The sequence below is a fragment of the Serinus canaria genome, chromosome 6 (assembly GCF_022539315.1).
Source record: "Serinus canaria isolate serCan28SL12 chromosome 6, serCan2020, whole genome shotgun sequence".
In the NCBI taxonomy this organism is placed as follows: Eukaryota; Metazoa; Chordata; class Aves; order Passeriformes; family Fringillidae; genus Serinus; species Serinus canaria.
In genome coordinates this window covers 8,958,469-8,984,538 of record NC_066320.1, presented here as the reverse complement: position 1 = coordinate 8,984,538, position 26,070 = coordinate 8,958,469, and the positions used below count along the sequence as shown (strand labels likewise).

Genomic DNA, 26,070 nt, shown 5'->3' with positions numbered 1-26,070 from the left:
GCAGTACCTGACAGGAGCCGTGTAGGAATGAGTGTGCCAGCTCCCAAAGTTTCCCTGCTCTGGAGCTCAGTGCAGCTCCAGGCAGTGGTGAAATGAACTAAAGCATGTGAATCCCATCTGAATACAGCACAACTGTAGCAACTTTCAGACAGAGGTAAGCTGGACATGCACCACAGCAGTTTTTGTTGACCATCTTGTAAATGAGACATAACACACACTTTGGTTGCAATTATTTTTTAATGGAAAAGACTAATCAATGTTTCACATAAATATCAATTAGTGACAAGTCAGTTGAGTAAAGGAATACATACCCCCAAGTTTTAAAGGCTCATAATGAACTGACAAAGTAGCACACAATGACGACTACATGGAATTAATTGTAAGAGGTGGGTTGCACGTCAATCCCGTTAATTAAGTTCAACTGCTGATCACATCTGTTACTGGAGTTAGTCACAGTGCAGTCTTCCCATGGAGCAACAAGGACACGTGAAAGGGAAAGTGAACTCCTAAAACACCTCTCTGCATCCAGCAGAAAGCTCTGGCTACAAAAGCCTTGTCAAGTGTTTTGCTGATGTTAAGCCCTTTCAGGGTCTGGTTTCAGATGTGCAGTCTCCCCTTCTCAGACTAAAAACTTACTTTTAAATGAATGCACAGGATTGATAAGACAGGAATGTGTTCACACTGCAAAGTGACACCAAGGTCGGATCTTAATTTCTTTTCTACAGGGTTGTGAGGAACTCAAATCACTTTTATTCCCAGGCAGGCTGCAGTGATGGGGAAAAGGGGGACCTATTTTCATAGTCATTAAGAGCAATTTGTTAAGTGAGTAGAAGCTGCACCAGAAGCTATGGAGCTTCACAGTTTTTCCATGGAGCCTGACAGGCATGATCCACGTTTCCATATAACGTCTTTGCACTCATTCCTACAGGCTCAAAAGGCTAAATATCTGAAGAGGTATTGCTCATATTATGTCCACAGCTTCAGGAATCCAAGTTACTGGACCCCACTTTCACATACATAATCACATGGAAACCACAGATTAAATACCTTTAAACTGCATCAGTGGGAGCCACAGTTTGCCAAGTTAGTGTTTCCCAATTAAACAGCAGGTCATCAATCTGCTGAAGGCATCTAATTCCCCAAATATTAAGTGGCTAAGATGCCTGCTTTCCAGTGGTTTAGTAAATAAAAATTCATTATGAATTATCTAGAACTAACAGAAACACACCTTTCATTTTACAGCTTTTTCAGTGACATTCAAATAGTTTGTAAATGCTGGGGACACAGTAGGATCTGATTTACTGGCGCATGAAAATTAACACCCTACCCTGTTCTCTGAAAGTCCCAAAATTCACATGAGTTTTGATCTAAAACTAAGTTACCAATTCTCCTGTCACATGTTAGGTCCCATAAATCCATGTATTTTCAAAGTCTGGATTTCATATATTTAGCTGGGAAATGCACCAACACAAGATGCAAATGAAACCTTCAAAGTGAGCAACTGCTCCATAAAACAAATTGCTTGCAAGTACAGCCTAAGTAAGCTGGAACCCAACACATGACAGTTGTAGCAGCTGAAAGGACAGCAGCACTTCTAAAGTCACTGTCAGAGGTGGACGTTCCACAGCACCAGGAAGATTCTGCTTTATACCTGCACTGGCTTCAACATACTTCGAGTGACAACCCATTAAAGATCCTTGTATTCCCATAACAGATACAAATTTGCTAACACCTCTAAAGCATCAGATTGCTTATGGTCAGTGGGTTAACATTTCAGAATTAATGACAACAAAAAGGGATCTTCTGCACCAGAACTCTGTTAGATAAGGAATCTTTCTTTTCGTTATAATTTTAGAAGAGAAAGCAGATGGCCAAACACAAAACACAAGCACTCAGCTGGCTGCAGTCACTCAGTGTGATGTGCGACTGATAGCAGGAAGGGGATGACTTCAACACATCCAGTTCTTCACATCTAAACAAATTTAAAATTGGGTTATTATTCTCTTGGATAAACAGCAACACTTTGGAAAAAAAAATAAACAACTATAAGATAATACCCTTGAAAAAAAGTGATATTAACATTCCTCCTAGAAAGGATCCTGCCTTTTAGGGTTTGTAAGTACTCCTGCTAAGGACTACAATGAGAAAGAGTTATCCTCAGAAAGGAAAGACAGGATGTTAGCTGTAAATACATTACTAAGGTAAAAAAGAAGTTCCCTGGAGATTGATACACTAATTTCATATCTTAGTTACAATCAGAGTTACCATGTGTCAATCAGTTGATTTACACAAGAACAGAAGTAATTCCCTCCCTGGCATGTGATCAAGAGAGGAAGAATAATACCAAAGGGGAATGGTCCAAGCTGTTAAATAGGTGTATGGGGAGGAAATTACTCCGCTGTTAAACTCAACATATAAAGAATTTAAGGTGATCATTAGCTGCCAGTATCTGTGTTCTGTACTCCCAAGTTATGATTAGGCTCAGCTGTTCTAATACATTCTGTATCCTACCTGTAAAGGAGACCGATACAGCCATTTTTCGTTATCTCCACTGAGTTTCATGCAGGCAAAAAGGTCACAAACTGTAGGAAGGCCAAAGTCCTAAAAGAAAAGTCACCTTAATTACCAACCCCAAACATTAATATATTCTGATGTATCTTCAAATTCTGTTAAGTGTTCAAAACCAAAACTGACTTTTGAGTCTTTGAGATTAATACTTTCTTCATTTAGTATAACATTAACTTGTTTAGTGCTAAGTTAACTAATAATTGTGAAAACATTAAAAGAGCCAAGAAACCTAAAAACTTTCAGTCAGTATTATTCAAAACAGCTATGACTTTGGAAGAGAATTAAGTCATTAAATTCAGTAAAGCAATAAACCTGGCATATAAGACACAAACGTATCAAAAACTTATGCTCACTTGTGCTTTCTTGCGCAGAAGCCATTTATCTTCCACTGGAGGCAGGTTTGCATTTTCTAGGTCATTTGAAGCCAACACCCAACTGTTTACATTTAAGGGGAGGTGGAATGGAGCCAAGAGGTCTAGGAAAGGACTCTTGAAACTCTTGTCTGCTTTTTCCCGACTCTCCTTTTCTTCTGTACTTTCTGCTTTGTGCTCAGCCTTGGCCAGCCAGCTTGTCAGAGGCCTCTCAAGCAACGCTTTCCAGGGTTCTGCAATCTCTGCTGAATAATCTGCTTTCTCTGCACTCATGGGTTCCCCTGGGAACTGCTGGGCAGGGCTAAGCCAGGAACTGGCAGCAAACTTGGTCTTCTCATGCTCAGGGTCTGGTACATCTCTCTGGCTGACTGGAACTCCATTTTTGTCCTTCCCGTCTTTCTTCAGAAGCCATTTGCAAAGAGCCTCTTTTCCACAGTTTTCATCACACACACATTCTGAAAAGCTGGCACACAGATCATTAGCTTTGCACACATCTTCTACTTTAAAGGGGGCCTGAGGATGCTGAAGAAGCCAAGCATTTATAGCAGATGTAGCGGGTGATTTCTTTCCATCAAGATGCTCATTCAGGCACTTCAGATTTCCCAGGTTCTCAATTTCCACACTTTTACTCTGGCTGCCAGGACAACTGGTACATGTTTCAGCTTTGAGAAGCCAATCATTCAAATTGCATTCTTCTCTAAAAGGTTTAAATTCATTCTTCCATTTCTCATCTGAAGCAATACTTCCATTTTCTGTGTCAGGAGTAAGCAGCCAGTCAGAAAGGTCCATCTCTTCTTGTTCAAGGGATTCTAATTCCTCCACCTTTTCAACAGTGGAAAAGGATGAGTTAAGAGTAGAGGTGGAGTCCTTGCGACCAGGGGAATCTGTCTTCCCAGCAACATCACGCTGCTGATTGTGCAGGAGCCAGTTCTCCAAATCCTTCAGATTTCCCCAGGCTTGCTCAAAATAGCAGACTTTGGAAGAATTCAAATCCTAGTAAAGACACATTGAAGTACATCTATTAAAACTAAAAGGCAATGTTCAGTTACTGTTAGTATAGTTAGACCTCAGAGCATTCAGCTAGTAAGTGCCAAAACATCAGGTGAACATGAGGCAGAAGGAAGAGTACTACAGAAGGTTTTATTCCCACCACATTCTGCTTGCAGTCAGGTACTGTGTTTTCCCCTCTGTTCAAACTAGGTTAGCACACAAAAGGTTTACCTGGCTGGGCTCTGACACACACTTTTGGGTAACCCATTCCTCAAGATTGGTGCTGGGAATGTAGGGAGCCTGGCGCACAGCCACAGGCCTGCTTCCGAGTAACCAGCCAGCCAGCGAGGCACTCACTGTCCCACACTGCGCCTGCTGCCAAGAGAGAAGGCCCTTGGTTAGGAGAAAGACTGACTGCTGAGCCAATCTATGCTGAACACCAACACAGGCATTCAGCAGGCAGCAGTATTTCTGCATCAAAAGGAAAAACAGTCCCCTCTAATTATGAAAAAAACATAGGAATTGGCTAGTTCCAACATCAAGGAACATTCAATTTAAAAATCCTGTCAGTCACACCCCACATACACTTTGATACTCTGTTCTTGCCTGTCTGCTCCTAGAGCAGCTACAATATCAGATCACTCTGCTCACCACAGCCACTGTTACTGGCTACTCAAGCATCTTAACAAACAAACACCAGCCATTACTCAAGCTCACATAATGTGCTTGAGTTCTCCTCCTTCCTCTAATGCAATTAAACACTCGCACACAGGGCAATCTTACCTGCTGACAGTTCATTAGGGCACAACTCTGCCCTGGGAACCACGGAGAAGTATTCTCTCTCTCTGAGGTTTGCTGAAAGAAAAGTAAAAATTAATTTAAATCTCCATTTTGTCCAGTTTCTAGAACAAATTCTACAATAAAGCAAAAGTAAAGCACAGTTAACAAATTCTCAGTGCTTTATGGCTAACAATGTTCTCAACATTTACATTCAGAATGGAGAAAAATTTACTATAAAAATACCACCTTGAGTCTGCTTCCTTTAACAGAATTGTCCTCAATAATACAGGAAATATGCTGTTTACATAATTATCCCAAAATACTTTTATCACATAAAACATCTACTATGTTTTAACTATTGCTATCTAAAGAAAACAGTAACGGATTTTCATCTGCTGGAATAGAGCAAGAATGCAGTAGTCATTCCCTCAGCCTCTGTATTTGAATAAATACATTAAAATAACATGTACATAACGAAACTCAGTGAAAACTACATGCAATAATTAATAAACCACTGTGTATTCATTATACAGCTAAAATTATATGACTTGCACACAGAAGCCATTCAAGCTGTCACTAAAAGCAAAAATATCACTTGGAATATATTGCTCTACTGAAAAAAAAACCTTTGATGCAAGTATTCCAAGAAGTTCTGGTGCTTACCATCGTTTTAATAGAACCAAATGAGGTAATAGCTTGGCGAAGGTAAGATGTGTCAGCCTCAAAATTCAGGATGGAAGACTCTTCAGGTTTAAGTGTAAGACTTTCCAGTCTGAAAGAGAAAGGTGATAGTTACAGAAAGGAAAAAAAATTAAAAGTCTCTTCATCTGTCCTGTTTTGGAAGTCGGTCTATTATTTCATAAAAAGACTTTCAAGTTACTTGGCAGTAATTAGGTAACAAAGAAGAATTTTGATACAGCATACAAGAAAGGAATGGCTATCTACAAATCAAGAACAGAATAAATTGCCAGCAAAACACAACTTTCACCTTCTTACTTCAACTGCCATCAACAACTAATACTGAAATAATCTGCATAAATGAGTACCTTTCCTGCTCATTTTAGCCCTGGTTTATCACCTCAGATTGCTGTTCTTATTTCTAGGAACTATTAAAAATGTAGGGACAGTGAGATCTGTTAGTTCTATTAGAATAAAAAATCAGATTAAATTCATAAGTTAAAGTAAACCCAACTGTGTTAACTTGCATCATAAAATATATTTACCTCTCCAGGCAAATTGAAATCTGGTTTGCTAGTTCGTTACTGTAGGAGTGTTCCAGCTGATGAATAAGGCAATTGAACTGTCCCAAGTACTGCATGGAAGACAAGACACACATTATTGTTCAGCTCCCAGGCTTAAAATTGAGCCAGTACTTGCAAGGAAAAGGTTTGCTTGAAAATGCCAGTGCAGCAACTGACAACCAAGCCTTACCCAGTAGAGCTGCTGTGCCTGCTGCTGCAAGGCCTCCTCTTTGAGCTGCTGGATGAGATCCACCTGCTCGAAGAGCCACACCTCACGGCTGCGCAGACATTCCAGCTGCCGGCTGATGTGGCTGTGGATCTTGGCCTTGACCTGTCAGGAAACACACACCACTTCTACATCTGTCAAGCAGAGTGCACATACATGTGCTGCACTGATTACAAACTACTGTTTGTCAGTGGCAAGTGGTATTTTTGGAGTGATTTATTTCTCAGAAATTCATCACAGTCACCCACATGACTCAGGTCAGTAACAGTTCCAAGGCTACCTTTAAAGAGGTATCAAAAAAGAATGTTATTTGTAATCACTCTCTATTCTGATGTTTCAATCATCAGCTTTTGGAAATGCTGCATTTCTAAGCTTGCAGAATTGATAAACAAGATAAAGGTATACAGGAATACCTTTATCAAGAGCATTGGGAAAATGACACAGCAATGTGTTTGCAAATTGCTAGAAAAATTTCAGACCATCATGAAAATAGTAAATATTCTGGAATAATAAAAACTTTAATTGAAATCATGTTAGCCATTAAAAAAATCTTTAAGAAGTAATTTAAAATTACCTCCCGCCAGTTTTCTTTAATCTGCTGTTCAGCTTTGACAATTCCAGATATAGCTGTTTCCAAGTCCTTCTTTGCTTGAAGGCACTTTGCCAGAGTCTCACTGCCGCAGGAATTTCTATTTCTATCTTGTGGTGGACTCATTCTTGAAATGTTCCTAAAACACAATAGAAAAACGATTTCTTAATAGTTTCTATTCCTCTTTAACAGAAGAGGAAGGGCATCATATGAAGAACCATCTGCTCTACTTCAATATAAAGGTGAAAAAAAAAGCCCCTAAGACCCTATACAGATGCAAGCTTTCTAAACATAGATAAAGCTCTCCTCCAGGAGCAACAACAGTCTCTCAAACACGTCAGCCCACAGAATTTGCACAATCACAGGAAAACCAACAGATATTTGACAACAGCTTCAGCCACAGGAGTTTAGGCAATCCCCCTCTGCCAGACACTTTCCTCCAGCTTTTATGCCTAGCCAGCAAACTTCAGAGCTGAGGGGCTAATTCAGGGAATGTTCAGCAGTAATGTCAGAGCCGGGGGAGAATAGCCTTACCAGGGGCAGGAAATATTTCAGTCACCCTTCTTTCCTCTGCAGGCAATGAGCTGGCTCCCATAAGTGAGAAAATTCCAATACAGTTTCACCAACTGAAAACCCACATGTTGCTACAAAGATCATTCTTTACAAGGCTGTAAAGGCCAGAATTTTCACAGCTACCCATTTTGTCCTGGTCACAGCTACCAGGACACACAGCTGTGATAACAGCTTCAGCACAGTCTCAACTAGAAGGGACTCAAATACAAAATTTCTACAGAAGCTATACTGGCAAGGATTCTGCAAGCAAGGGGAAAAGATAGCATGGATTTTTAGCAAAAATGGGAAGGATCATTGCAAGCACTTTTCCTAACCAGTAAGTTATTTTGTTATCAAAGAGTTTGAATTCTCCTGTCAGTTTCATGAGATTCCTGAAGCACTAAACAGTCATAGTATTTATTCTATTTAAACAAGTCTTCAGAATGACAACTATGGAAATTCCCAGCAGACTTAAAGCATACACATGTGCCAATCTAAAATGTCACAAATTTTACCACAGCTCTGGAGGGAACCGAAAGTAGTTTTGAATATAACAAGACAACCAAGAGCTTGTGTTACTGAGCTGCTATTTAGTCTGCAATTTTCAAGACCCTTCTACAGGAAGATCTACCAGACAGATATAAAAGTGCATGCTTCACACAGGAGAGGGCTAAGAGTAGAAGGTGACAGAAAAAGCAATGATTAAGGTGGGGCAGGAGCAGAGGCTGCACCTCCCTTAGTTCCCTCAACACCTCCTGTCCCTCCAGTGCTTCCAGACACAAGACATAGTCTAGGCACAGGAGCCACCCCAAGACCCTGCACACAACTCAATGCCATCCTCACCATAACATCTCATCCTCTAGGAACTGCAGAGCACAAATACAAGAGAACTCAAATGTAATAGTTATGTTATTTTGCACCAAATGAGATGATGCAGAAGTCCAAAATACATCATTCTCCATGCTGTGCTGTGAACACCAGCATTTGCACACCCCAGCTTGTTCACAGGTTCACTTCTATAAGGTTTCATGATCTTCATCATGCTAGCAAAATTCAATAAAAGGTAAGCTAAGTTTTTCTCACAACACTCCCTAGACTTTATCTTGCTTTTCAACTTTCATGTACAACCTACAGGAAGTAGGAGCCAAAAGCATAAGTGGAGCCCTAGTTCTCAGATGGAATCTAACAAGTGGATGACAGCAATACACCCAGCCAAGAAAACAACGATATTAGGTACCTTAAAAACTATCATATACCCTAAAGTAAATTTGAAAAATCACACTTATGGTTATTATTTAATTTTTTATATTTTTACATAACAATGAGTCAAAGTTTGAAAGGCTAAATAAAACTACCATATTTGCTCAAACAATAGATAATGTACTTAACAACTCTTGTGAAAATTATGTCAAGCTACTTTACCATACTCTGTATTAGCAGCTTCATAATGGCACAATTAAATTTAAGAAGCTTACATGCTCTTCTCTAATGATCTCTGAAACTACTGTTTGTTGCTTTTCCTTTTTTCGATGACTGCAAGAGACTCACTCCAGAATGTATGGAGAGAATGAATGCTGCCTTCCTCCAGCCAGCCAGCTCCTGCTAAAATGGCTGTTCTTAGGCTTTGTCGCAAATAAGCCAGTAAAACTCACATGTTGAGCACTAGAGCCAATCCACCCTTCTTTTCAATTTCCACATGATTTTAACAAAACCAAGTGGGGACAAGCACCTATTTCCTTGCTTCCCAGTTACTCCCAAATACCACTGAGAATTTAAGACGTTTTCAGGTCACATGCTCTGATACACCCACGATCACACAATTCGGCTTAACACTAACAAAACACAAGAAGACACACGGCTGCAACACACCGTCACCTGCTCTGGCCTTTTCCGTGACATCAAACGGTTTCCAAGCACACGGGGGTCCCCAGCAGCCCCCGCTACGTGCGTCACGGGATGCACACCCCCAAGAGATGAGCTCGCACTTACTTTCTGCGCTCAGGAAGCAATCCTGCAATGTCCTGTTTATAACGCGGCCTCCATTCCCAGGCACGGCCTCCGGAATGCTCTCCGGAATTCTCCCAACCCTGCAAATATCCGCTCCAAGCCCTGGCTCGCTGGAGCGGCCCCTCGCCTTATCGGGGCGGCCCAGCCCGCGCCCCGCCCCAGCCACCCCGCCCGGCCGAGCCGCACGTCCGCAGCGCCGGGGCGGGCCCGGGGCGGGCCGCGACCACCGGCCCCGTGCCGGGGGGTACCGGGCCGAGCCGCAGCCGCTCTGCCCCGGCCTGGCTCCGCTCAGCCACAACAACGAGCGCCTCCAAACATCCAACTTGCAGTTGAAACAGCGTAACCTCAACGTTTTGCAACAAAACCGCTATTTCTTGCAACTTCCTAAGTGTGGCAATGTATCTTCTTCATGCAACAACAAAGCAGACCCGAGCGCTGAGGCATCCAGCTCCAGCGCGGATGGAGCACAAGAGCTAAAGAGCTGCGAGCCGATCCAACCGCCGAGCTCAGCCTTCCGTCCCTGGCCATGCACAGCCCAGCAGAGGCTCCCCATCCAGCACTGAGCCTGCGACGTGCCAAAAATCCTGACACTGAGCAGCTTGGATGAGAGTTAGCTCCTGGAAGGACCAAAATGACACACATATATACACAATTCTTGTCACATCTACTCTTGTTTCCACAATTTCACACACACAGCTGAGGAAAGCACACAGAATGGCCTAGGTTGGAAAGGACCTTCAAGATCATATTGTTCCAACACCTCTGCCATAGGCAGGGACACCTCTCATTAGAACAGGGTGCCCAGCACCCCATTCAGCCAGGCCTTGAATACTCCCAGGGATGGGCCCCACACGTGTTCTCACCTGCATATAAGCAGTAAAAATGTCACAGTCACAAAACCAAAACAACTGTCTGAAGGATAAGGAAGATTATATTATTGTTCCTAATAGTAAAATAACTACCAGTTTTTACAGGAAGACTTTTGGCTTGCTGGAGAGGTGCCACCACAAGACCCTGCTGCTACAACTCCTGGTCACAAGGTGCTCTGTGCAACCTCCTGGCTGTCTACACTCCACCCCTGGGATGTTACTTCCCATAGGTCAGAAACTGCTGGACAAAAATAATTTTAAGCTTTTAATTAAGTATGTGTCTCTGCTGGTAAGCAGAGGAGGAGGAGACAACCCTTTCTCTTCTGCAAACAGGCTGGCAGGAAACTGGTTCTACCAGTTTCACTCTCAGCACAATCATCCCCGCTGCTCTTGGGAAGCCCATTGTTTTTCATTTCAAATGGGTGAAGAAAAATCACCTCAAAAACAGGGCTGTGCAGAGCCTTGCTGGGGAAAAGCTTCAGAAGGGAATGAAGCCTTCCATTGAACTGGCTCTGTTTATAAATGTGAAATGATTCTTCCATTTGGCAGGGCAAGACTGCTCTAAAGGCCTCTCTGACCTGTCTTTATGTAGCTTTAAACAAGCTGGCTTGTTTGAACTGAAATCCCCACGGACTTCCGTCTAACCCCACCAAAAAAACAGCAGTTCCTCTTAAGAAGCTCTCCCAAATTAGATAGGCAGGAGTTGTGGTCAGGGAGTGAAGTACTCTAAGTACACGAGCTGCATCTGGAAACTTCCCATTTACATCCAAGCATAACAAGCACTTTGTACAGTGCAGCATCAGCATTATGTACCATTCTCTGTACTGAGCTCCTGCTAGGGGGATCATTTAACTCCAAAACAAGTATATAACACCCTATTTTTTAAATCACAAGCCATGAGAAACAAACAAATAACTTTTAACAGTTTCAAGTAAGAGAAAAAGTGAAATAAACACCTTAAGAAATAGTAACAGAAGTTTCAGGTAGTACATTTTCTAAAATTCAGGTAGTTTTCACCTGTCTGCACAGTATATGGTCTGTGCCACAGACCTGAACACCTGTGACTACCTTTTCTGTCTGTTTTAGCTCTGAAACAGCCCGGCCAAGGCACAAAGCACTTGTACTGAGACAATCTCATAAGAGTTGGGCTCTGAACAGTCACAAGTCACTAGTGCATCTGTGAAGAAGTCTGATCACCACTTTATTCAATTTGTCATAAATATATATTTTATGCACAACAAGCATATAACTGAAATTACAAATTATCTGAATATTAAGGCCTGATATCTCTATGCTATAATTACTGAAAATACCAAACAAGATACCCCAGAATGGGGAAGACACACACTTACCTTAACGCAGATTGCACATTACAACGTATCTTCCAGACTATTGCACTTAAAAACCCTTCGGAAAACAAGTGACTAACCCCTGGCTGTGCCTGAAGCAAATGGCCTCAAAGACAGCACTGCCATGCTCTCTGCACATACAGCTATCCAATGTTAGGCACTTGCAGCGTGACGAACAGTGGTTTTTACATGGCTGCCGGCTTTTTTCCGCTCCCCTGACTGCATACCTTATCGAAAAGTCTCGGGGGAAGGCAACCTTGTTCCTCTGTCATCTTTTTTCTTTAATCCCAGCCATAAGCACCGAGTTTAAAGATGTCAGAATGCTCGGCAAACCCCCGGAAGCTCCGGCTCACACCACTTACCAGCAACGAACAACACAGGTCTGACAAACTTTCAACAAACACGATGCGGCACAACCCCGACTATTCCTAACCCAGACATTTGTTGCTTATATAACCTCTGGGAAGCGCAGCTGCTAACAAAAGATTTGGCCTTTGCAATTAGAAACGTGGCTTTTGGAGCGCTCGCGGCACAACCTCTCCGGCAGACGGAGAGCGAGATCAGTACAAAACCCCGTCTCCGTGTACCGTGCGAGCCCTGCGCTGCGGAGCGTCCATTTCCCGAGCGGCCTACCCGACCCAGGCCAGGTGCCTGGGCACTTCCCGCAGCGCGGCACGGGACGCCTTACGGAATGCCTTACCGGATGCCTTAGGAGATTCCTTATGGGATTCCTTACGGGATTCCTCACGGGATCGCTCCCGGCTCCCCCCCGGATGTCTCCCCCACCCCGCCGGCCCCGCCGCCCTCTCACCGCTGCCCGCGCGCAGCTCCCTCAGCCCCGCGCCGTCCGCCCGCCCGCCAGCCCCGCGCGCTCTCGCGAGACCGCCGGCCCGCGCGCCCCCTGCCGGAGCGGCTGAGGGAACGCTGGGGGGCGGCGCTGCTGCTGCTCCGGACGGCAGCCAAAATCGGGGAATCGCGGCTGAGACGGCACGGCAAATCCTCGGAGCACAGAACGTGTAGCATGGGGCGAGCCACCGGTGTGGGTCTTTTTCGTATCCACCGGAAATATCTCAGAGTACGTGGCTTGATGTGGCTTTCCACAGTACAGGCTTTGGGTTTTCCTTTCCGAAAGCGGGAAGCACGGCAGAACACCTCCCAGTACTGCCGCCCCGCTTTCCAGCTGGGAAAAGGAGCCAGTTACTACTCCCTGCCCGCACACTGTAGGCGGTCAGGGGCGAGGAGATCAGCTCAGCTGGCCGGAGCGCGGCGCCGATAACGCCGAGGGTGCGGCTCGGTCCCTGAGGGCTCCATCCAGGAGCTGGACTCCGTGGTCCTCCTGGGTCCTTTCCAACATAGACTATTCTGCGATTCCGTGAGATTTCAGCCTTTACTAACTGAAATCAGTCCCTTTACCGGGACTACCCGGTCAGCACATTTGGGAAGTGCTGCCTTTTGTAAGTGTATGCACAGCATTTAAAACTTAACAGAGAAGGTAGGGGGGCTTCAATCAGAAAGAACTTCAAATGGAAATCTAAGTAGATTAGTACATGTAGTAGCTGAGTCACAATTTCTCACACGTTTCCTCCTCTGGGCACAGTCCAAGGAACCATTCTTCTGATCAGGACCTTACTTGCGGTTACAAGTACAAATTATTCAGTGCTGACATAAGAGAAAGTATAAATCAGCCGCCTAATCCCAGATGTGCTGTTGCCCTAGGAAACAGCATTTCAGGTATTTGCTTCCTTGTCTAAACATGTAGGAGACACAGGGTGTGTTATATAATCCTCCTCTGTGTACTTGGATTTAAGAGGAAAAATAATACCAACCCTGCCTGACCTTGGAAAACCAGGAGTGCTCATACACCATGTGTCCCCCCATGCAGCTATCCAGCAGGACTCTCCCAAGAAAAGAGAACTGCCTCTCCTGGGTAAACAGGCACAGTGGACAATGACAGGTTTCTGTCATGTCTTCTGCAGGCTTGACAAAGGCAATACCATAGTCCAGATGGTCTGAGAGTTTTTTTGCTGGTAGAGTTGCTTCACACAGTACACCTTCTGTGTGGATTCATTGTGGTCAAGGTCATGCCTTCCTAAGAGGATTTGCTCTTTGGACACGTCTTCCATTTAACCTCTAAAGGAATATCAAGGGTAAGGAACCACATGCATCTTTTAACGGTCTCTTTCCTCCCACCCCTCATGGCAGTACACACTGGTCCTCCCTCAGCTATACCCTTTGCCATGCTAGATGTGCCTTTTTATACAAACCGGCATAGTGGATCAGAAAAGGAAACTTAAAATTACATCAGCTTAAGCAAAAGGCAAATTGGTGATCTACTAAAATACAGGGAAAAGGCTGGGTAGAGATGCAGTTTTTTGGGAAAATAAACAAGATAATCTGCTCATGTTAAAACAGAAGCAAAGATGGAAATGTAGTGGGCAGTTCCTCAGCACTGGATAAAACTGTATCAGTGTTCACAATAAGCCTCCAACCAGAGTATGAAGAAAAGCATTTTGGATGCATAAAAGGGATCTAAATACACATCAGAAATAGATAATGAGGATAAAAGCCAAGAGCTTTTCCCTTCAGAAGTTTGTGACACCACATAATGCATACCTATACCCAAGATTCAGTGCTATTTCTAGTTGAATGGGAATCCCACTTACAGCAACATAAAGCATAAGTTCTGTAGCATAAAGCCTAACTTTCCTTGATTTGGCAAAAGTATATAATGACTCCCTTGTCACTCAAAGACATTCTTCCTTGCTCGTCTGCAGAGTGGGAGTGAATGTGAGGGAGAGATTCATCCCTTCCCATCCCCTGGAAACATGATGTTTGATGGAGAACTGGAAGCTTTTTCTGCACTTCTTAGGTATGGGCCTGCAAAACAACTACTGGGCACCATTCAAACCACAAAAAACTTGAAGAATATTTTCTGGTGCGATGGCTTTAGAGCAAATTTTGTGGGGTTTAAAGAATGTTTGTTTTCTGTTCAGATTGTTCCCCTTTCAACAACTGCAATAATGTAGTTGAAGGGCATCAGCTGTGTTAACTTCCCTGTTAAATGCTCCAGAATGTGAGTTCCCTGTTCTGCAGTGCTACCACACAGCTGAGCAGTCCATCCCTGCCTTGTAAACGGGGAATAAGGAAGCTCAGCAAGCCCGGCACAGCTGTGGGTGCAGCGGGACACTATGGCAGACCAAGCTGCTGCCTGCTCCCGTCAGAAGCAGCAAAAGTCCCAAGGCAGAGTATGAGATTCTAGAAGAGTCGTCATGGTAGCCGTTAGGGAACCTCACGCAGGCTCCCGCGGGAATCACCAGTTTCCTCAAGCTCTGCCGCTGGAAAGGGACTGTTTTCCCTTCGTCCCTGCCAGCCCGGGTGCATGACCCTCCCTTGCACGTATCCTCTCTGACGTGTGTCCTTGGTCCCCTTCCAGGCAGGCTGTGACCTGGCACTCGGTCCCACAGCTGTGCGCCAGATCCAGCCCCAGCCTTCCCGCAGGGCCCATGGCCTCAGGGTGACCTCAGCCCCCAGCCGGCCCAAGGGGCCGAGCGGAGCAGTGCCACTTGTGCTGAAGGCAAAGGCTTCGCTGCCCTGCAGGGCACTTTCAAAACTCTCTGCACTGTATTTACTCACCTTGAATCTTTGCTGTTTGTGTCAAGCTACCTCAGTGCCAGAGAGGAATGAAATGTTTTTGAACTCTTACACAGTTTCATATATAGACTGTAAAGAGATGTTTTAATGGCCTTTTCCTGCACACCACACACAGCCTTTTCCTTCCTCTAGTTTAGGGATTTCTCATTTCTGCAAACTCTTTACTTACTGCCTATTCTTCTATCCCACTTCACATTGAACAAAAGTATCACCTACACCTAACTCCACACTCACCTTTCATTTAAAGAGGTTCTCAGGAAGGTCTTCTGTAGCTCCTCCAGACAGCCTAACCAAAGGCAGAACTTCTGGAAGCAATGGGTTGCTTTTGTGAATGAGGGTCCCACCACAGACATGAACAAATTTCTTACTTGTTGTTGCCCAAACCTACCAATGCAAAAAATAACAGGCACAGTACCAAAGGACTCACACTAGAGGGAGGGAGGCATGTAAACAATTTAACTAAAACTGTTAATAGTATAAACAATTTTAACTAAAACTGTTTTTACAAACCTTCAACCTGCTTCAGAAAAGTTGTTCTATCACAAACACAGATTGAGCCTGTAGCAAAGCAGCAGTGTGACTTTGGTCACTAAACATTTTGCAGCCCCCCCAGTGTATATATATGCACACGTTCCAGTCAAAACCAGAGCACGAAAAGGCTCATAGTGCAGACTTGGAACACAAGGGCTGTGTTACAGCTCCAGGGTTTGCTCTCATTTGAGTGGGGGAGCAAGTTGTTGAACAACATCCATCACACAATCGAAACAGATCTCTTCAGCTTTCTCAGAAACACTAGTCTCATCTTTTCCCAAGATCCTTCTTTAAGAAAGCAGTTATGGCAGCATGACAGTAAATTAACTCCTTATTCTACTGTTAGTGTGAGGCTGATGCTGAAAAAAGCATGGAATTTAACAGAGATCACTATGTGAACAAGGAAGAAATTACAACAAAACAAATTATAACATCACTGCATGCATTTAAGTCAATGTAAAAGCTTTTCTAAAATTGGATTCTCTGAGGCAGTGGCATTTGTAGGATTTTCCAAGCAATGTGAATACAAGACAGCATTCAAATAACCTGCACACAGGAATTTCTGCCCAGTCCCAATCTGGAGTGCATCAGTTTGCACTAAAATCAGCACCAGAAGCAGTGTAAGCAAATTACCTACAAGTCTGTAAAAAGCCATCAGAGGAGGGGAAAAGCCTGACTTTTTATGCATGTGTAATCACTTGAGGGTGTTGCATCTGTGTCAGGAGAAGGACCTCAAACTCCAGCAGTACAGCACAAGTCAGGTGCTGGCACTCAGGCCTGGACAGTTCTGCATGCTTCCTGCACCACAAAAAGCTGTCAGCAGGCCTGCTGGAAAGCACAAACAAAAGGGTGTTCGGGCAGGATTCTCTGCACCCCAAGCTGTGACCCCATCTCTGCTTTACAGTAAAAATTGTCAGAGGTGAGCAGGGACCAGAAGATGCTGAGGAAGAGCGGGGCTGTCCTGCGGAGCTGTGCACCGGCGCTGAGCACCAGGTGGAGCTTGGAGATGTAATCCTGGCCAGCAGGAGTGCACGCGAGCCCCTGACCCACATTCCTTAAATCCTACCACCTTTAACACCTCGGGGGACAAAACCTCCCCTTCATCACACCTGTGATACCATTCTTACTGGAGCTGTCTTTAGGGGCTGTAGGGGAGCAGAAGGTGGCTGGAAGGGGATGGAAGTCTGCAGCATCGTTTCCTTGCCTGTGTCCCTCCCCTTTACTTCCTAAGCTTCCTTCACATGCCATCTGAGTGGCATAGCCTGTAGTATACTGAAAGCCTGATAATAAGACAGATGACATCTGTTTAGGTCACATATCTGAAAGGATTAATGCTCCCGAAGACTTACAAGCTACAGCTTAGTACTCTGCTATCTGAACACATTGGCCCTGGTACATGTGATCGCTGTCAGCTCAAGGCTCAGTACTTCTACAGCTCAAGAAAGATGGAAGCTGGACATTCAAGCAACCATGGGAAAGGACATGCACCATTCCCTTCATGGATACAGTAAAAGCAATGGTGTGCCAAGTCTGGTTAAAGTGTTGCAGGGGAAAGAAACAACTTCATGGCACTGGTTTTGCCCGTGGCAGGGTGCTGCCCCACAGAAAATGGACATACTCATTTCAGCTAGCAGAGGCGAAAAGGGAGCAAACCATTTTTAGATGGGGCAGAACTGCTGTGTGCATATTGCTTTCTGAACAAGAAAAGGAACAAAATTCACACTAATCCACGTCACCCACAAAGCTTACCTATCTCTTTCCCTTTAAAACCACATGGTTCTGTAGAGTTGCTCCTGTGGAGGGGCAGGGGAGTGGGATGACCTGGACTATAGCATCAACAGAAAGCACCACAGCACCCTTCCTTGGCAGGCACGAGGGGCTTGCAGGAGACACAGTACTTGTGGTCAGGCAGTACCTGCAGACATCAGCAGCCCAGGGCTCTGCACACAGGCTCACAGGCTTTAGATTCCCCTGTTTAGGTGAGTGTCAGCTGGATCTTGTGGCCTGTGTAAATAACAGTGCTTTGGAAGGAAGCTGAATAGAACATTATATTCTCCATTTCAGATTCATAGTTCTGTATGGAGGGAAAAGAAATAAAATTTAGAAATCAATCCTGGACCCTAAAGTCCCCTGAAGGGGAAAGACACAAGAGACTGACACAGCAAGTTCCACTAAGTTATTTAACTGGTACTGTGAGAGTTGATTATAATTATTTATTTCCAACTCATAAACCCACATACTGCCTTTCTATCTTGCCAATTAACAGTATTGCTTAGCACTAATAAACTGCTTTCATTTTTAAGGGGCTTAAGAAGACAAATTAATCACCTCAACATGTCTGAAAGGAACAGATGGCAATGAAGTATTAACATTGCAATTTCACAGTTGGAAAAGCTCCTGAGAGAGGGGGCAGGAGCAGTGTCTGGAGGATACCCAGCCCTGTTCCCTCTGTGGAGCTGGGGTCCCTCGATCTCACCTCCGCTCTCAGCTTCCGCTTTAACCCAACCTCACCACACATTACTTTTCCTAGAGCAAAGCTACACTGTTTTTCTTACTCATTCTTTAATAGCGACTTACATCTTTCTAGAAGGCCTCTTACCTCAGCATATCTCCAGACAGGTCGCTACTGCTTTGGATTTAAAAGACTAAATGTCTATCCAATAATGCAATTAGTCCAGCCTGTCATTACTCTTACTGGCTAAAGGCAGAGAAGTGATCAGGAAGAAACACATTGCACTGTCCATACAGTGGAGATGCTCTTTTTCCCCTGAAACATCTTGGTTACATTTCAGTATAGAACAGCTGACTGACTTTTTCTCTTCTCACTCACCCTGTCCCAGAAGACTGTGCAAAAGTGCTGTCCTTTGGCCTTTTGGCCCAAGTGGGGCCTTTTGGCTCAGCTGTACAACAAAAGCTTTCTTATGCTACATCCGGAAGAAAGATAGGCTTTCTGTGGAACAGGGGTTCCTAAAGCAAAACATGTTCAGGTGAGGATCAAACAAACAAATAAAATTATTTTAATAGTAACTGATGTGACAATGACTAAGCAACTATTAGGGTTTGGTTTTGGCATTTTTTAAAGACCTGGTTTAACTATGGATGGTTTTTATGTAAAGCATTGAGATAATACCCTCTATTTCAGTATTTCAGTCAAAGATTATCTCAAATTGAAACTGCAATTATAATAGTCAGTACCAAATGTCTGACAGGTTTTGGTCTCTCCTCTAGGAATGGTAACAGTAAATACTACTTCAGAATGAAATTAATTATTCTAACACATTTTCAGAACTATTTAGCACATACTGATATTAGTATCAATTGCCTTCAATATCTGCTGAGCTACTGAGCATCTCAGCCCATTACCAATCTCAGCCCTCAAGTATCAATGTACAATATACAATGAAATCCTTCTAGAGACATTAGTTAGTGTCTAGAGACAACATAACATATTCCAAATACCACATTAACTGGGGCTGTTCCTGCATGTTAAGGTAAAGAAGGCACACTAAGACAAAAAGCATTAAGCACCCAGTGTGCCAGTGCATCCCTCCCTGAGAATTCTTGGGAAAGGCAGCCCCAGTCTGGTACCTGAGCACTCAGCCTGGGGAGCAGAGGCAGCATGGTGCAATGCAAACTGGTCTTCAAATAGGCTTGAGAAAATAATACACCCTATTTCACCCTAGCTTGACAAGCATCCATGTTCAGCATTGACCCACTCAGTTATAAACCTAGTGTGAGTGTTCCTGCTACTTTATTTATATTTAAGAGTAGAATGTAATGAATGTGGATTATCCTAAGTTAAAACATTTTAAAAACAGAGTTCTCACATTTACAAGAATAACACTTCAACAGAAAATACCTAATATAAAAAATGGCTGCATTTAAATTTTTTTAAAAACTGAAGCCAAATGCAAAATTATTTCGAATAGCCCTTTTTTAAAGACTTTGATTGTACCAACAAAACAATTTGTTTTATCCCTGTAGCTAACAATCGGATGAATGTTTGTTGTTGGGTTTTTTTCTCAGATTTCCATTATATTCTTGTACTTCTAACCTTTCCAAAAGTGTAGAAAGTCCTCAAGTATAAACACTATTTTTGTAAATAACAGCAACCCTGATTAATAACATGAAGATTCAGAATGTCTGTAATGAATGAGCATCTGTTTTTCTGAACTTGCAAATTATTGGTATCCTTTGCCTTTACTTGTAATTTATTTTTCTGATTCAGGAATGATAATCATATTTAGGACTGTAGTAGCAAGTCATACCAATGCATAAACCATAAGCAGTTGACACCAGAACTGCATGAAATACAAGAATTGTTCCAGGTTTTATAGCACAACAGACAAAGAATTAAAGGGACTTGGCTGTATTATTCCAGTCCCTTCTGCAAACTCTCTCTTTCTGACTTGTTTGGTACTGGTCTTATTATATCATATTCCTACAGCTGGGGGCTTTGTTTTGGAGAGGATTCTTGGAACAGCAGGGGTGGGAAGGAGAATACAGCTTTTCCACAGGCCAAAGTATGGATTACAATGGCTGTGGGAGGAAGGTACTCTTGTTATTTTAAAGCTTTAGTTTGACTCTTCAAATCTTGAATTCTCCTGCACACCCGAGGACAAGCTAACAGACAGCACAAGGTTTTATACACTATAATGCTTAAACTTCTCAAAGTGTAATGTTTGAAGAAAGAAAAAAAAAATCAATGTTCAATATTCTGGACCATAAAATAAACCTGTATAGAAACTGCATAGCTAAACTCTAAATAACAGCAGAGTAATTTTATTCAGTTAGTCATTACTTCCTTACTCCTATTAAAGCTTCAATAAAAGGAATTTTAACATCCAGAATCATTAGCAGAACTTAGATGCTCACAGCTATAGAGGCATCCTGACTAAGGCATTATATTCCAGTGGCTTCATACTTGGTTTGTCTAAAACTCATTTTGAGCTCAGACTTCTTTGAGGCCAAAGTCCCAGGGTCTAACAAAGCCTCCTGAACACCAGGTGCATTTCACAGCAGGTGCATTTCACTCCCAGCTCTTTGCCTGGGAGTGAAAACTTGATCTTGAACTACTCTACATCATTAAATTAATGCATCACAGGACATTCCAACTAGGAGGTCCCACATTTAAGGATTTTATAGATGAAAGTTTAAAGCTGTCCTAATCACCAGGAGTTCCTCTTGATATGCAAAGGTCAGGTGAACATTATGGTGTTAGTCTGCTAACTTACTGGAATAAAAACCAAACCAAACCAACAAAGCACAACCCCACACATTTAAAGTAAGAGTCGATAATTCCACAGCAGTAAGTTCTCAGACATTGCAAATTTTCTTTTGAGACAAAAATGAATGTTTCTCTTCTCTCTCTTAAAAAAAAACATTGCACATGTCATTTCCCCAAGAATCTTAGGCATTCACCAAAGGCACATATGACACTAGAAATAGTATTCTCAGCTTCCTTCACAAACCTTTTACTATGAATAGGCCCTGCACTACGGCTGCATTACACTATCATAACAGATTTCTCACTGAAAACGTGTTTGTGAAGTTGTTTCTAGAACAAAATAAATCTTTAAGCTGCCCAAATCACCAAGGCATTCAGAATAACCTTAGGACCGTCCTTTGGGGAAGACACAAGGTCTCACTTTCAGTAGATGCCTGACGTCAGACCAGAGAGGGAACACAAGACAGGCAAAGGTTACATGCAAACTGTCCCCTGTGGCTCATGCAAGAGCCAAATAACCACTGCTCAGGATAGATGCACATAAAAAGAACTCACTGGGAATTACTTTTAATATAAGCAAACCAAAACTGCTTGTGAGTTGTAGGGTATGGTGGTGCCACAGACTAATCCGAACAGCTTCCATTTCAGGTCTCTAAAACAAGCAATCAGTAAGTAATTCACATTACATCAGTCATCTTTGGTAACACTGTACACTTGTGTCAATCACTTGGTAAATATAGGTTCTGGATATTTTAGAGTGCAATTCATCATAACTACAAACTAATTAGAAAGCTGATGGAGTGTCCTCCAACTGTACATGAGCTTGCTAAGGGAAGAGTTCAGACTAGCAACACTGAAATTACTTCACAGTAATGTAGAAAAAACTTACAATTCTTTGTCATAGAACATTACACTAGTTTGTTATTTTGTCTACAGTAAAGTGGGCTTACAGTCAGGATTATTAAATTAACAGCAAAACAGCTGTCAAAACAATTTAAGGGAATGTGATTTAAAGCTAAGAACTTTGATTAAAGCATTTTTCTAACCCTAAATTATTAAAATACAGAAAAAAGTCATCATTATTTCAAAAAGATGTATCATTAAAAAAGAAGTTCCATTCCCTACAATACAGTTTAAAACTAATGTAGAAAGAAACAGTGCTACATTAAATACAGTCAAGAGCATTTGGATGGCATTATTTAAGTATCTTTTGTTTTCTGTTATATGGTCCAGCCATGGACTTCTCCTTGCTTTAGTCTATATTTGATGATCACTGAACTTTTCCCACTCATTCTTGGGGCCTGTCCACTCATACTGTGTTCACACTTAAGAGTCAGCTTTATGTACAATTTAAAAGCAGCAGAGCTATCCTACACCCTACAGATGTGCTCACTCCACTGCAGTACTGGAGCGAGCACAACAGCTTGAATATCTCAGGGAATGCATCATTGTCCTGAAAGGCCTTTTCTTCCCAGTTTTTTCAGTGGGTGGCTCCTCATTACTTTTCTCAGCTGCCTCAGCAGGCTCTGTCTGGAACTGCTCTATTTGAAACTCGAGATGTTTTTGAATGGCTACCCCGAGGACTTCTGGATCCACAGATGCCCCATACACTTCCCACGTCATGCCTTCATCATCCCATCTCACTTCACGAACTGGAGATTTGGGGGCTTCCAAGCCTTGCTCCAGGTTCACCTCTGGGAACACATGTGAGTGACCTTCTGCTGCAGCTGCTGGGCTTGTTGCCACTGATTTGCATTCCATGGTTGGAAGAGTTTGTACCTCGGCATCTCTGCGCTCCAGAGCCGGTTTCAGGCCTTTGGTTATGTCATTCATAGAAGTCATAGTCCACATATCCTTAGTTGTCACTGCCATGTCTGCACCTTGCTGGCTGCTCAGAGCAATGTGGGCAGCCTTGGCTTCTGGAGGAGCTCTCTCCGGCGAAGCAGGTTGCAGTTGTTCTCCAGGAACGTTACAGCACTTCAGGATTTTCTTGGCATCCAGACCCGATTCACTTACTGAAGACACCAGCTTAGGATATGTCAGAATGTCAGAAGCAGAAAAGGAATGAAAGTAGCCAGGTGCTGCCTGCTCTTTTCCTGTCTCACTGACGGAGCATACCAACTGCGGGATGAGCTGGATGGATGGGATGGGCAAGGAGTGGCAATAGGCCGGGATGGTGGCGTCTGCCTTCAAGGCATCCTGCCTGAGACTGCAGGGCCCTGCTGAGTTGTGAACAGTCATCACCATGGGGGAGTACACAGAGTTTGGAATACTACCATAAGTCAGACCACCATGAATAATCCCAGGGGCTTGACTGAATGTTGTCCTGTTTGGGAAACCATTTCCAGGCATGTGGGGTCCCAGGACAGCAGTGTGAAATGTGCCAGGATCTGTGTAAACAGTAGTGTTACGTGGAATACTGCCACTGTCAAAGGTATTTGTGGGTACTTGTTGGTCTCTAGGTAGGACTGGAAGATGAGTCACAAGGTTTTGATAGTGAGATGTATTTTGATTTGTTTCTGATCCATATCTCTGCGTTTGGAAAGACATCCTAGCCACTGGCGGACCGTGCCTGCAGCCAGAGGAGCTTAGGCTGGAGTGAGTAGCACTGGTTTCTATGTGAGTGTCATGAGTCTGCTGTTTGCAGCTGCAGGTTAGGTCTGAGTGGCTTCTCTGAAGGGCAGTTCCTGATTCTTCCATTTTACACATGCCTTGCTGGTGAACAAAGAAGGCTGAAGAAACATTCTCAGCAGTGCTGCTCTTCACACACATCTTAGTGTCCCCCATTCCCCAGGATGCTGAGGACTGTTCAGTGACAAGAACATGGGTTGTATTCTTAGTTCTTCCCTCTGAATGGTCATTGGCTGACTGGTCATTTATGGCTGGGGCCTCTGATTCAAGCCCCATCATCCCAGACTGTGAGGAGGACCATCCAGGACTCTGCACACTCCTTGCATCACTCCTGTTTTCCAGGATATGGCAGATGGTGCTGCTATGGCTTTTCTTCAGCTCCTGTTTGTTTTGCCTTTCCTCTAAACTCCTTGAGTACCCAATACAGGCCAGATTTGAGGAGCTCTTGGACAGGGGGTGACAATTGACATTCAAGAGACTGTGACAAGTAGAACTTAGTGAGTCCTGGTAGCAATGGGTGTGGAGCTGATGGCTGTCAGATGACATGGCAAAAAACAGAGACCTGCAAGAAATGGTGGAAAAGAAAAAGACACAATTTAAGTAGGAAAAAAATGTGCTGGAAACTATAATCTCTACTGACCTTCTATTTGAGCTTCTTGCCTTTCACAGTTCACAAGCACTTTCTAAAAAGCACAGTACTCTCAGTTTCAATTTCACTTTCCCCAAAGAGTTTTTCCCTAAATTAGATACAATATTTTTTAAAATTCTGATGGGTTTTTTCCCAGTTCATAAAACACAAAACCAAAAAAATCATCCTTGGTTTCTATCTTTCAACAATAACTATCTCAACATTGCTAAGTATCATCTCCCCAAATTTACTGGAGCCATTTTTGGGCCATCAAGAGATGTCATGTAACTTAAGCAAAGACAGAAGTATTTTCAAACTAGATAGCTTTTCACCACAGTCATCATTAAGCCAATGATATTAACTGTATCATCAAAACAAAAAAAAACCACCTTCACTTTTAGTCTCTTGACATTGTCATTTCAGAAGTTATCCAGTCACTGATGGATCTTTTAAACCTTGAAGCTGCAACAACTGAACAAGTTCTCCCTTTTCCCCATACCTTTCCTAACAAGCTTCTTGATATTTCATGTGACAAGAAGATCACTGTTTTAGTCCACCGTTTTCCTCGAGCCCACACAAGTGTACAGCAGGTATGGACAAAGTTGTTTTGACCCCCTGTGACAAAGATGACATGAAACCCAAGGAAATGACCTCTACCAAGCCAGTGTGGGGTCATTGCCAGTGTTCCCAGAACAAAAAATGTTGGGCAGCACTCCAGCTTGTGCTCACCTCTGCCATCACAGGAGCTGGCTGCAAAGAGGGATCCAGTGAAAGGCTGGAGGTAAAATTCCCCTCTCTGTGTAAGAAGATTCTGCACCTCAGTACTGCCTCTGTTAAGGGTGCATGCTCTGGGCTCTCAGGCTGCCCACCTTAGCAAATCCACAAGTCTATGCTGGCTGTGGAAGGTGTGCACTCATGGCACCAGAGGCAGGGTAAAAATGAAACAAGAAAATCTTTAGCCAAAGCCTTGCAGTTCTTCTGTCCTTTTTTATAGTGCACTCAGTCATTTCTATTTTTAGAAAACCCTTGTTTCTACCAGTTGGTGGAGTACCCTAGACATCATTAACATTTATGTTAACAGTTTCACATCTGAGGGGAGTTGTGATTGAAGATTTTGAATCTCACCAGATTTAGAGATCCATTTTTGCTGATTGAATCAGATCTTCCACTGACTGACTACACATATTGCCTTGGTGTCACAGAGGTGTTGCAACATTTGTACAATTAAAGTTATTTTAATATGCTCATATATATCTATATCTACCCACACAAATACGTATGTCTTTTCCACAAGAACTCACTGTGTTGAACAGAAAGATCCAGAGTATTTGTGCATTGCTTCCAGGCCAACTACTACCAGATATTTTGGTGTGCAGATGTGAAGAGTGAAAGCCAGATTTTCTCATTTTAGACAACTTTCCTCAGATACACTCTATGCACTCTGCCTCCTTAGCTGGTCTCTGACAGAAACCTGCTCAATTTCTTGTGCACTATATCACTAAAATAAAAATGAATGTGTGAAACAGGAAAGGTACATACACATGGTGAACAAAAGCACTCTGCAAATGTCACAGGGAAGTTCACTCCTACCATCAAGGACACCGTGGCTGCAAGGGCTTACATCCAACACTCTCATATGTGATCCTTTTAAAGTGATATTTACAGGCTTCAAGAGTCACGTACCAGTGTAACAGATAAGAACATGCCTTTTGCTCCCTCTGCCAACCAAGAGCTCTACAGCTGATCCAGGCAGCTATCAGTGCTTGTAATTAATTCTCTTTCCATTGTAAATGTCTGCAGGCTAACAGGCTGCAATTTTCCCATCACCTGAAATCCACCTGTGTTGGCTGTCTTCCATCA

General features: G+C 43.2%; 2 protein-coding genes across 5 annotated transcripts; both read right to left on the bottom strand.

Annotated features, from left to right (window-relative positions):
- Positions 1 to 218: 218 nt before the first annotated feature.
- NCOA4 (nuclear receptor coactivator 4) lies at positions 219 to 12,721 on the bottom strand. 4 transcript variants are annotated; one of them, XM_030240893.2, is made up of 10 exons: positions 12,354 to 12,721; positions 6,751 to 6,904; positions 6,141 to 6,281; positions 5,933 to 6,021; positions 5,373 to 5,481; positions 4,713 to 4,784; positions 4,161 to 4,301; positions 2,922 to 3,932; positions 2,512 to 2,601; positions 219 to 1,972 (listed from the first exon to the last, which is right to left on the bottom strand). In XM_030240893.2, exons 1-10 carry the CDS (start codon positions 12,563 to 12,565, stop codon positions 1,967 to 1,969), a joined length of 2,025 nt encoding a protein of 674 aa, XP_030096753.2. In that variant the 5' UTR covers positions 12,566 to 12,721; the 3' UTR covers positions 219 to 1,966. The 4 variants fall into 4 exon arrangements, with proteins under 4 accessions (XP_030096753.2, XP_030096752.2, XP_018766567.1 ...); XM_030240892.2 differs by having other exon boundaries at positions 4,161 to 4,304; positions 12,354 to 12,717; XM_018911022.3 differs by having other exon boundaries at positions 4,161 to 4,304; positions 12,243 to 12,391.
- A 9,415-nt stretch (positions 12,722 to 22,136) lies between these two features.
- On the bottom strand, positions 22,137 to 24,128 carry GPRIN2 (G protein regulated inducer of neurite outgrowth 2). Its single transcript, XM_018911191.3, has one exon. The coding sequence runs from the start codon at positions 24,126 to 24,128 to the stop codon at positions 22,341 to 22,343; it is 1,788 nt and encodes a 595-aa protein (XP_018766736.1). The 3' UTR covers positions 22,137 to 22,340.
- Between the last annotated feature and the right edge of the window lie 1,942 nt (positions 24,129 to 26,070).

Excerpts from the sequence above, each read along its gene's own strand:
- NCOA4 (XM_030240892.2), bottom strand. The coding sequence starts at position 12,565 with ATGCTACACGTTCTGTGCTCCGAGGATTTGCCGTGCCGTCTCAGCCGC. Across the intron at positions 4,305-4,712 it reads CCCTAATGAACTGTCAGCAG|CAGGCGCAGTGTGGGACAGT; the intron begins GTAAGATTGCCC and ends CTCTCTTGGCAG. Across the intron at positions 3,933-4,160 it reads GTGTGTCAGAGCCCAGCCAG|GATTTGAATTCTTCCAAAGT; the intron begins GTAAACCTTTTG and ends TGTCTTTACTAG.
- GPRIN2 (XM_018911191.3), bottom strand. The coding sequence starts at position 24,128 with ATGTCATCTGACAGCCATCAGCTCCACACCCATTGCTACCAGGACTCA.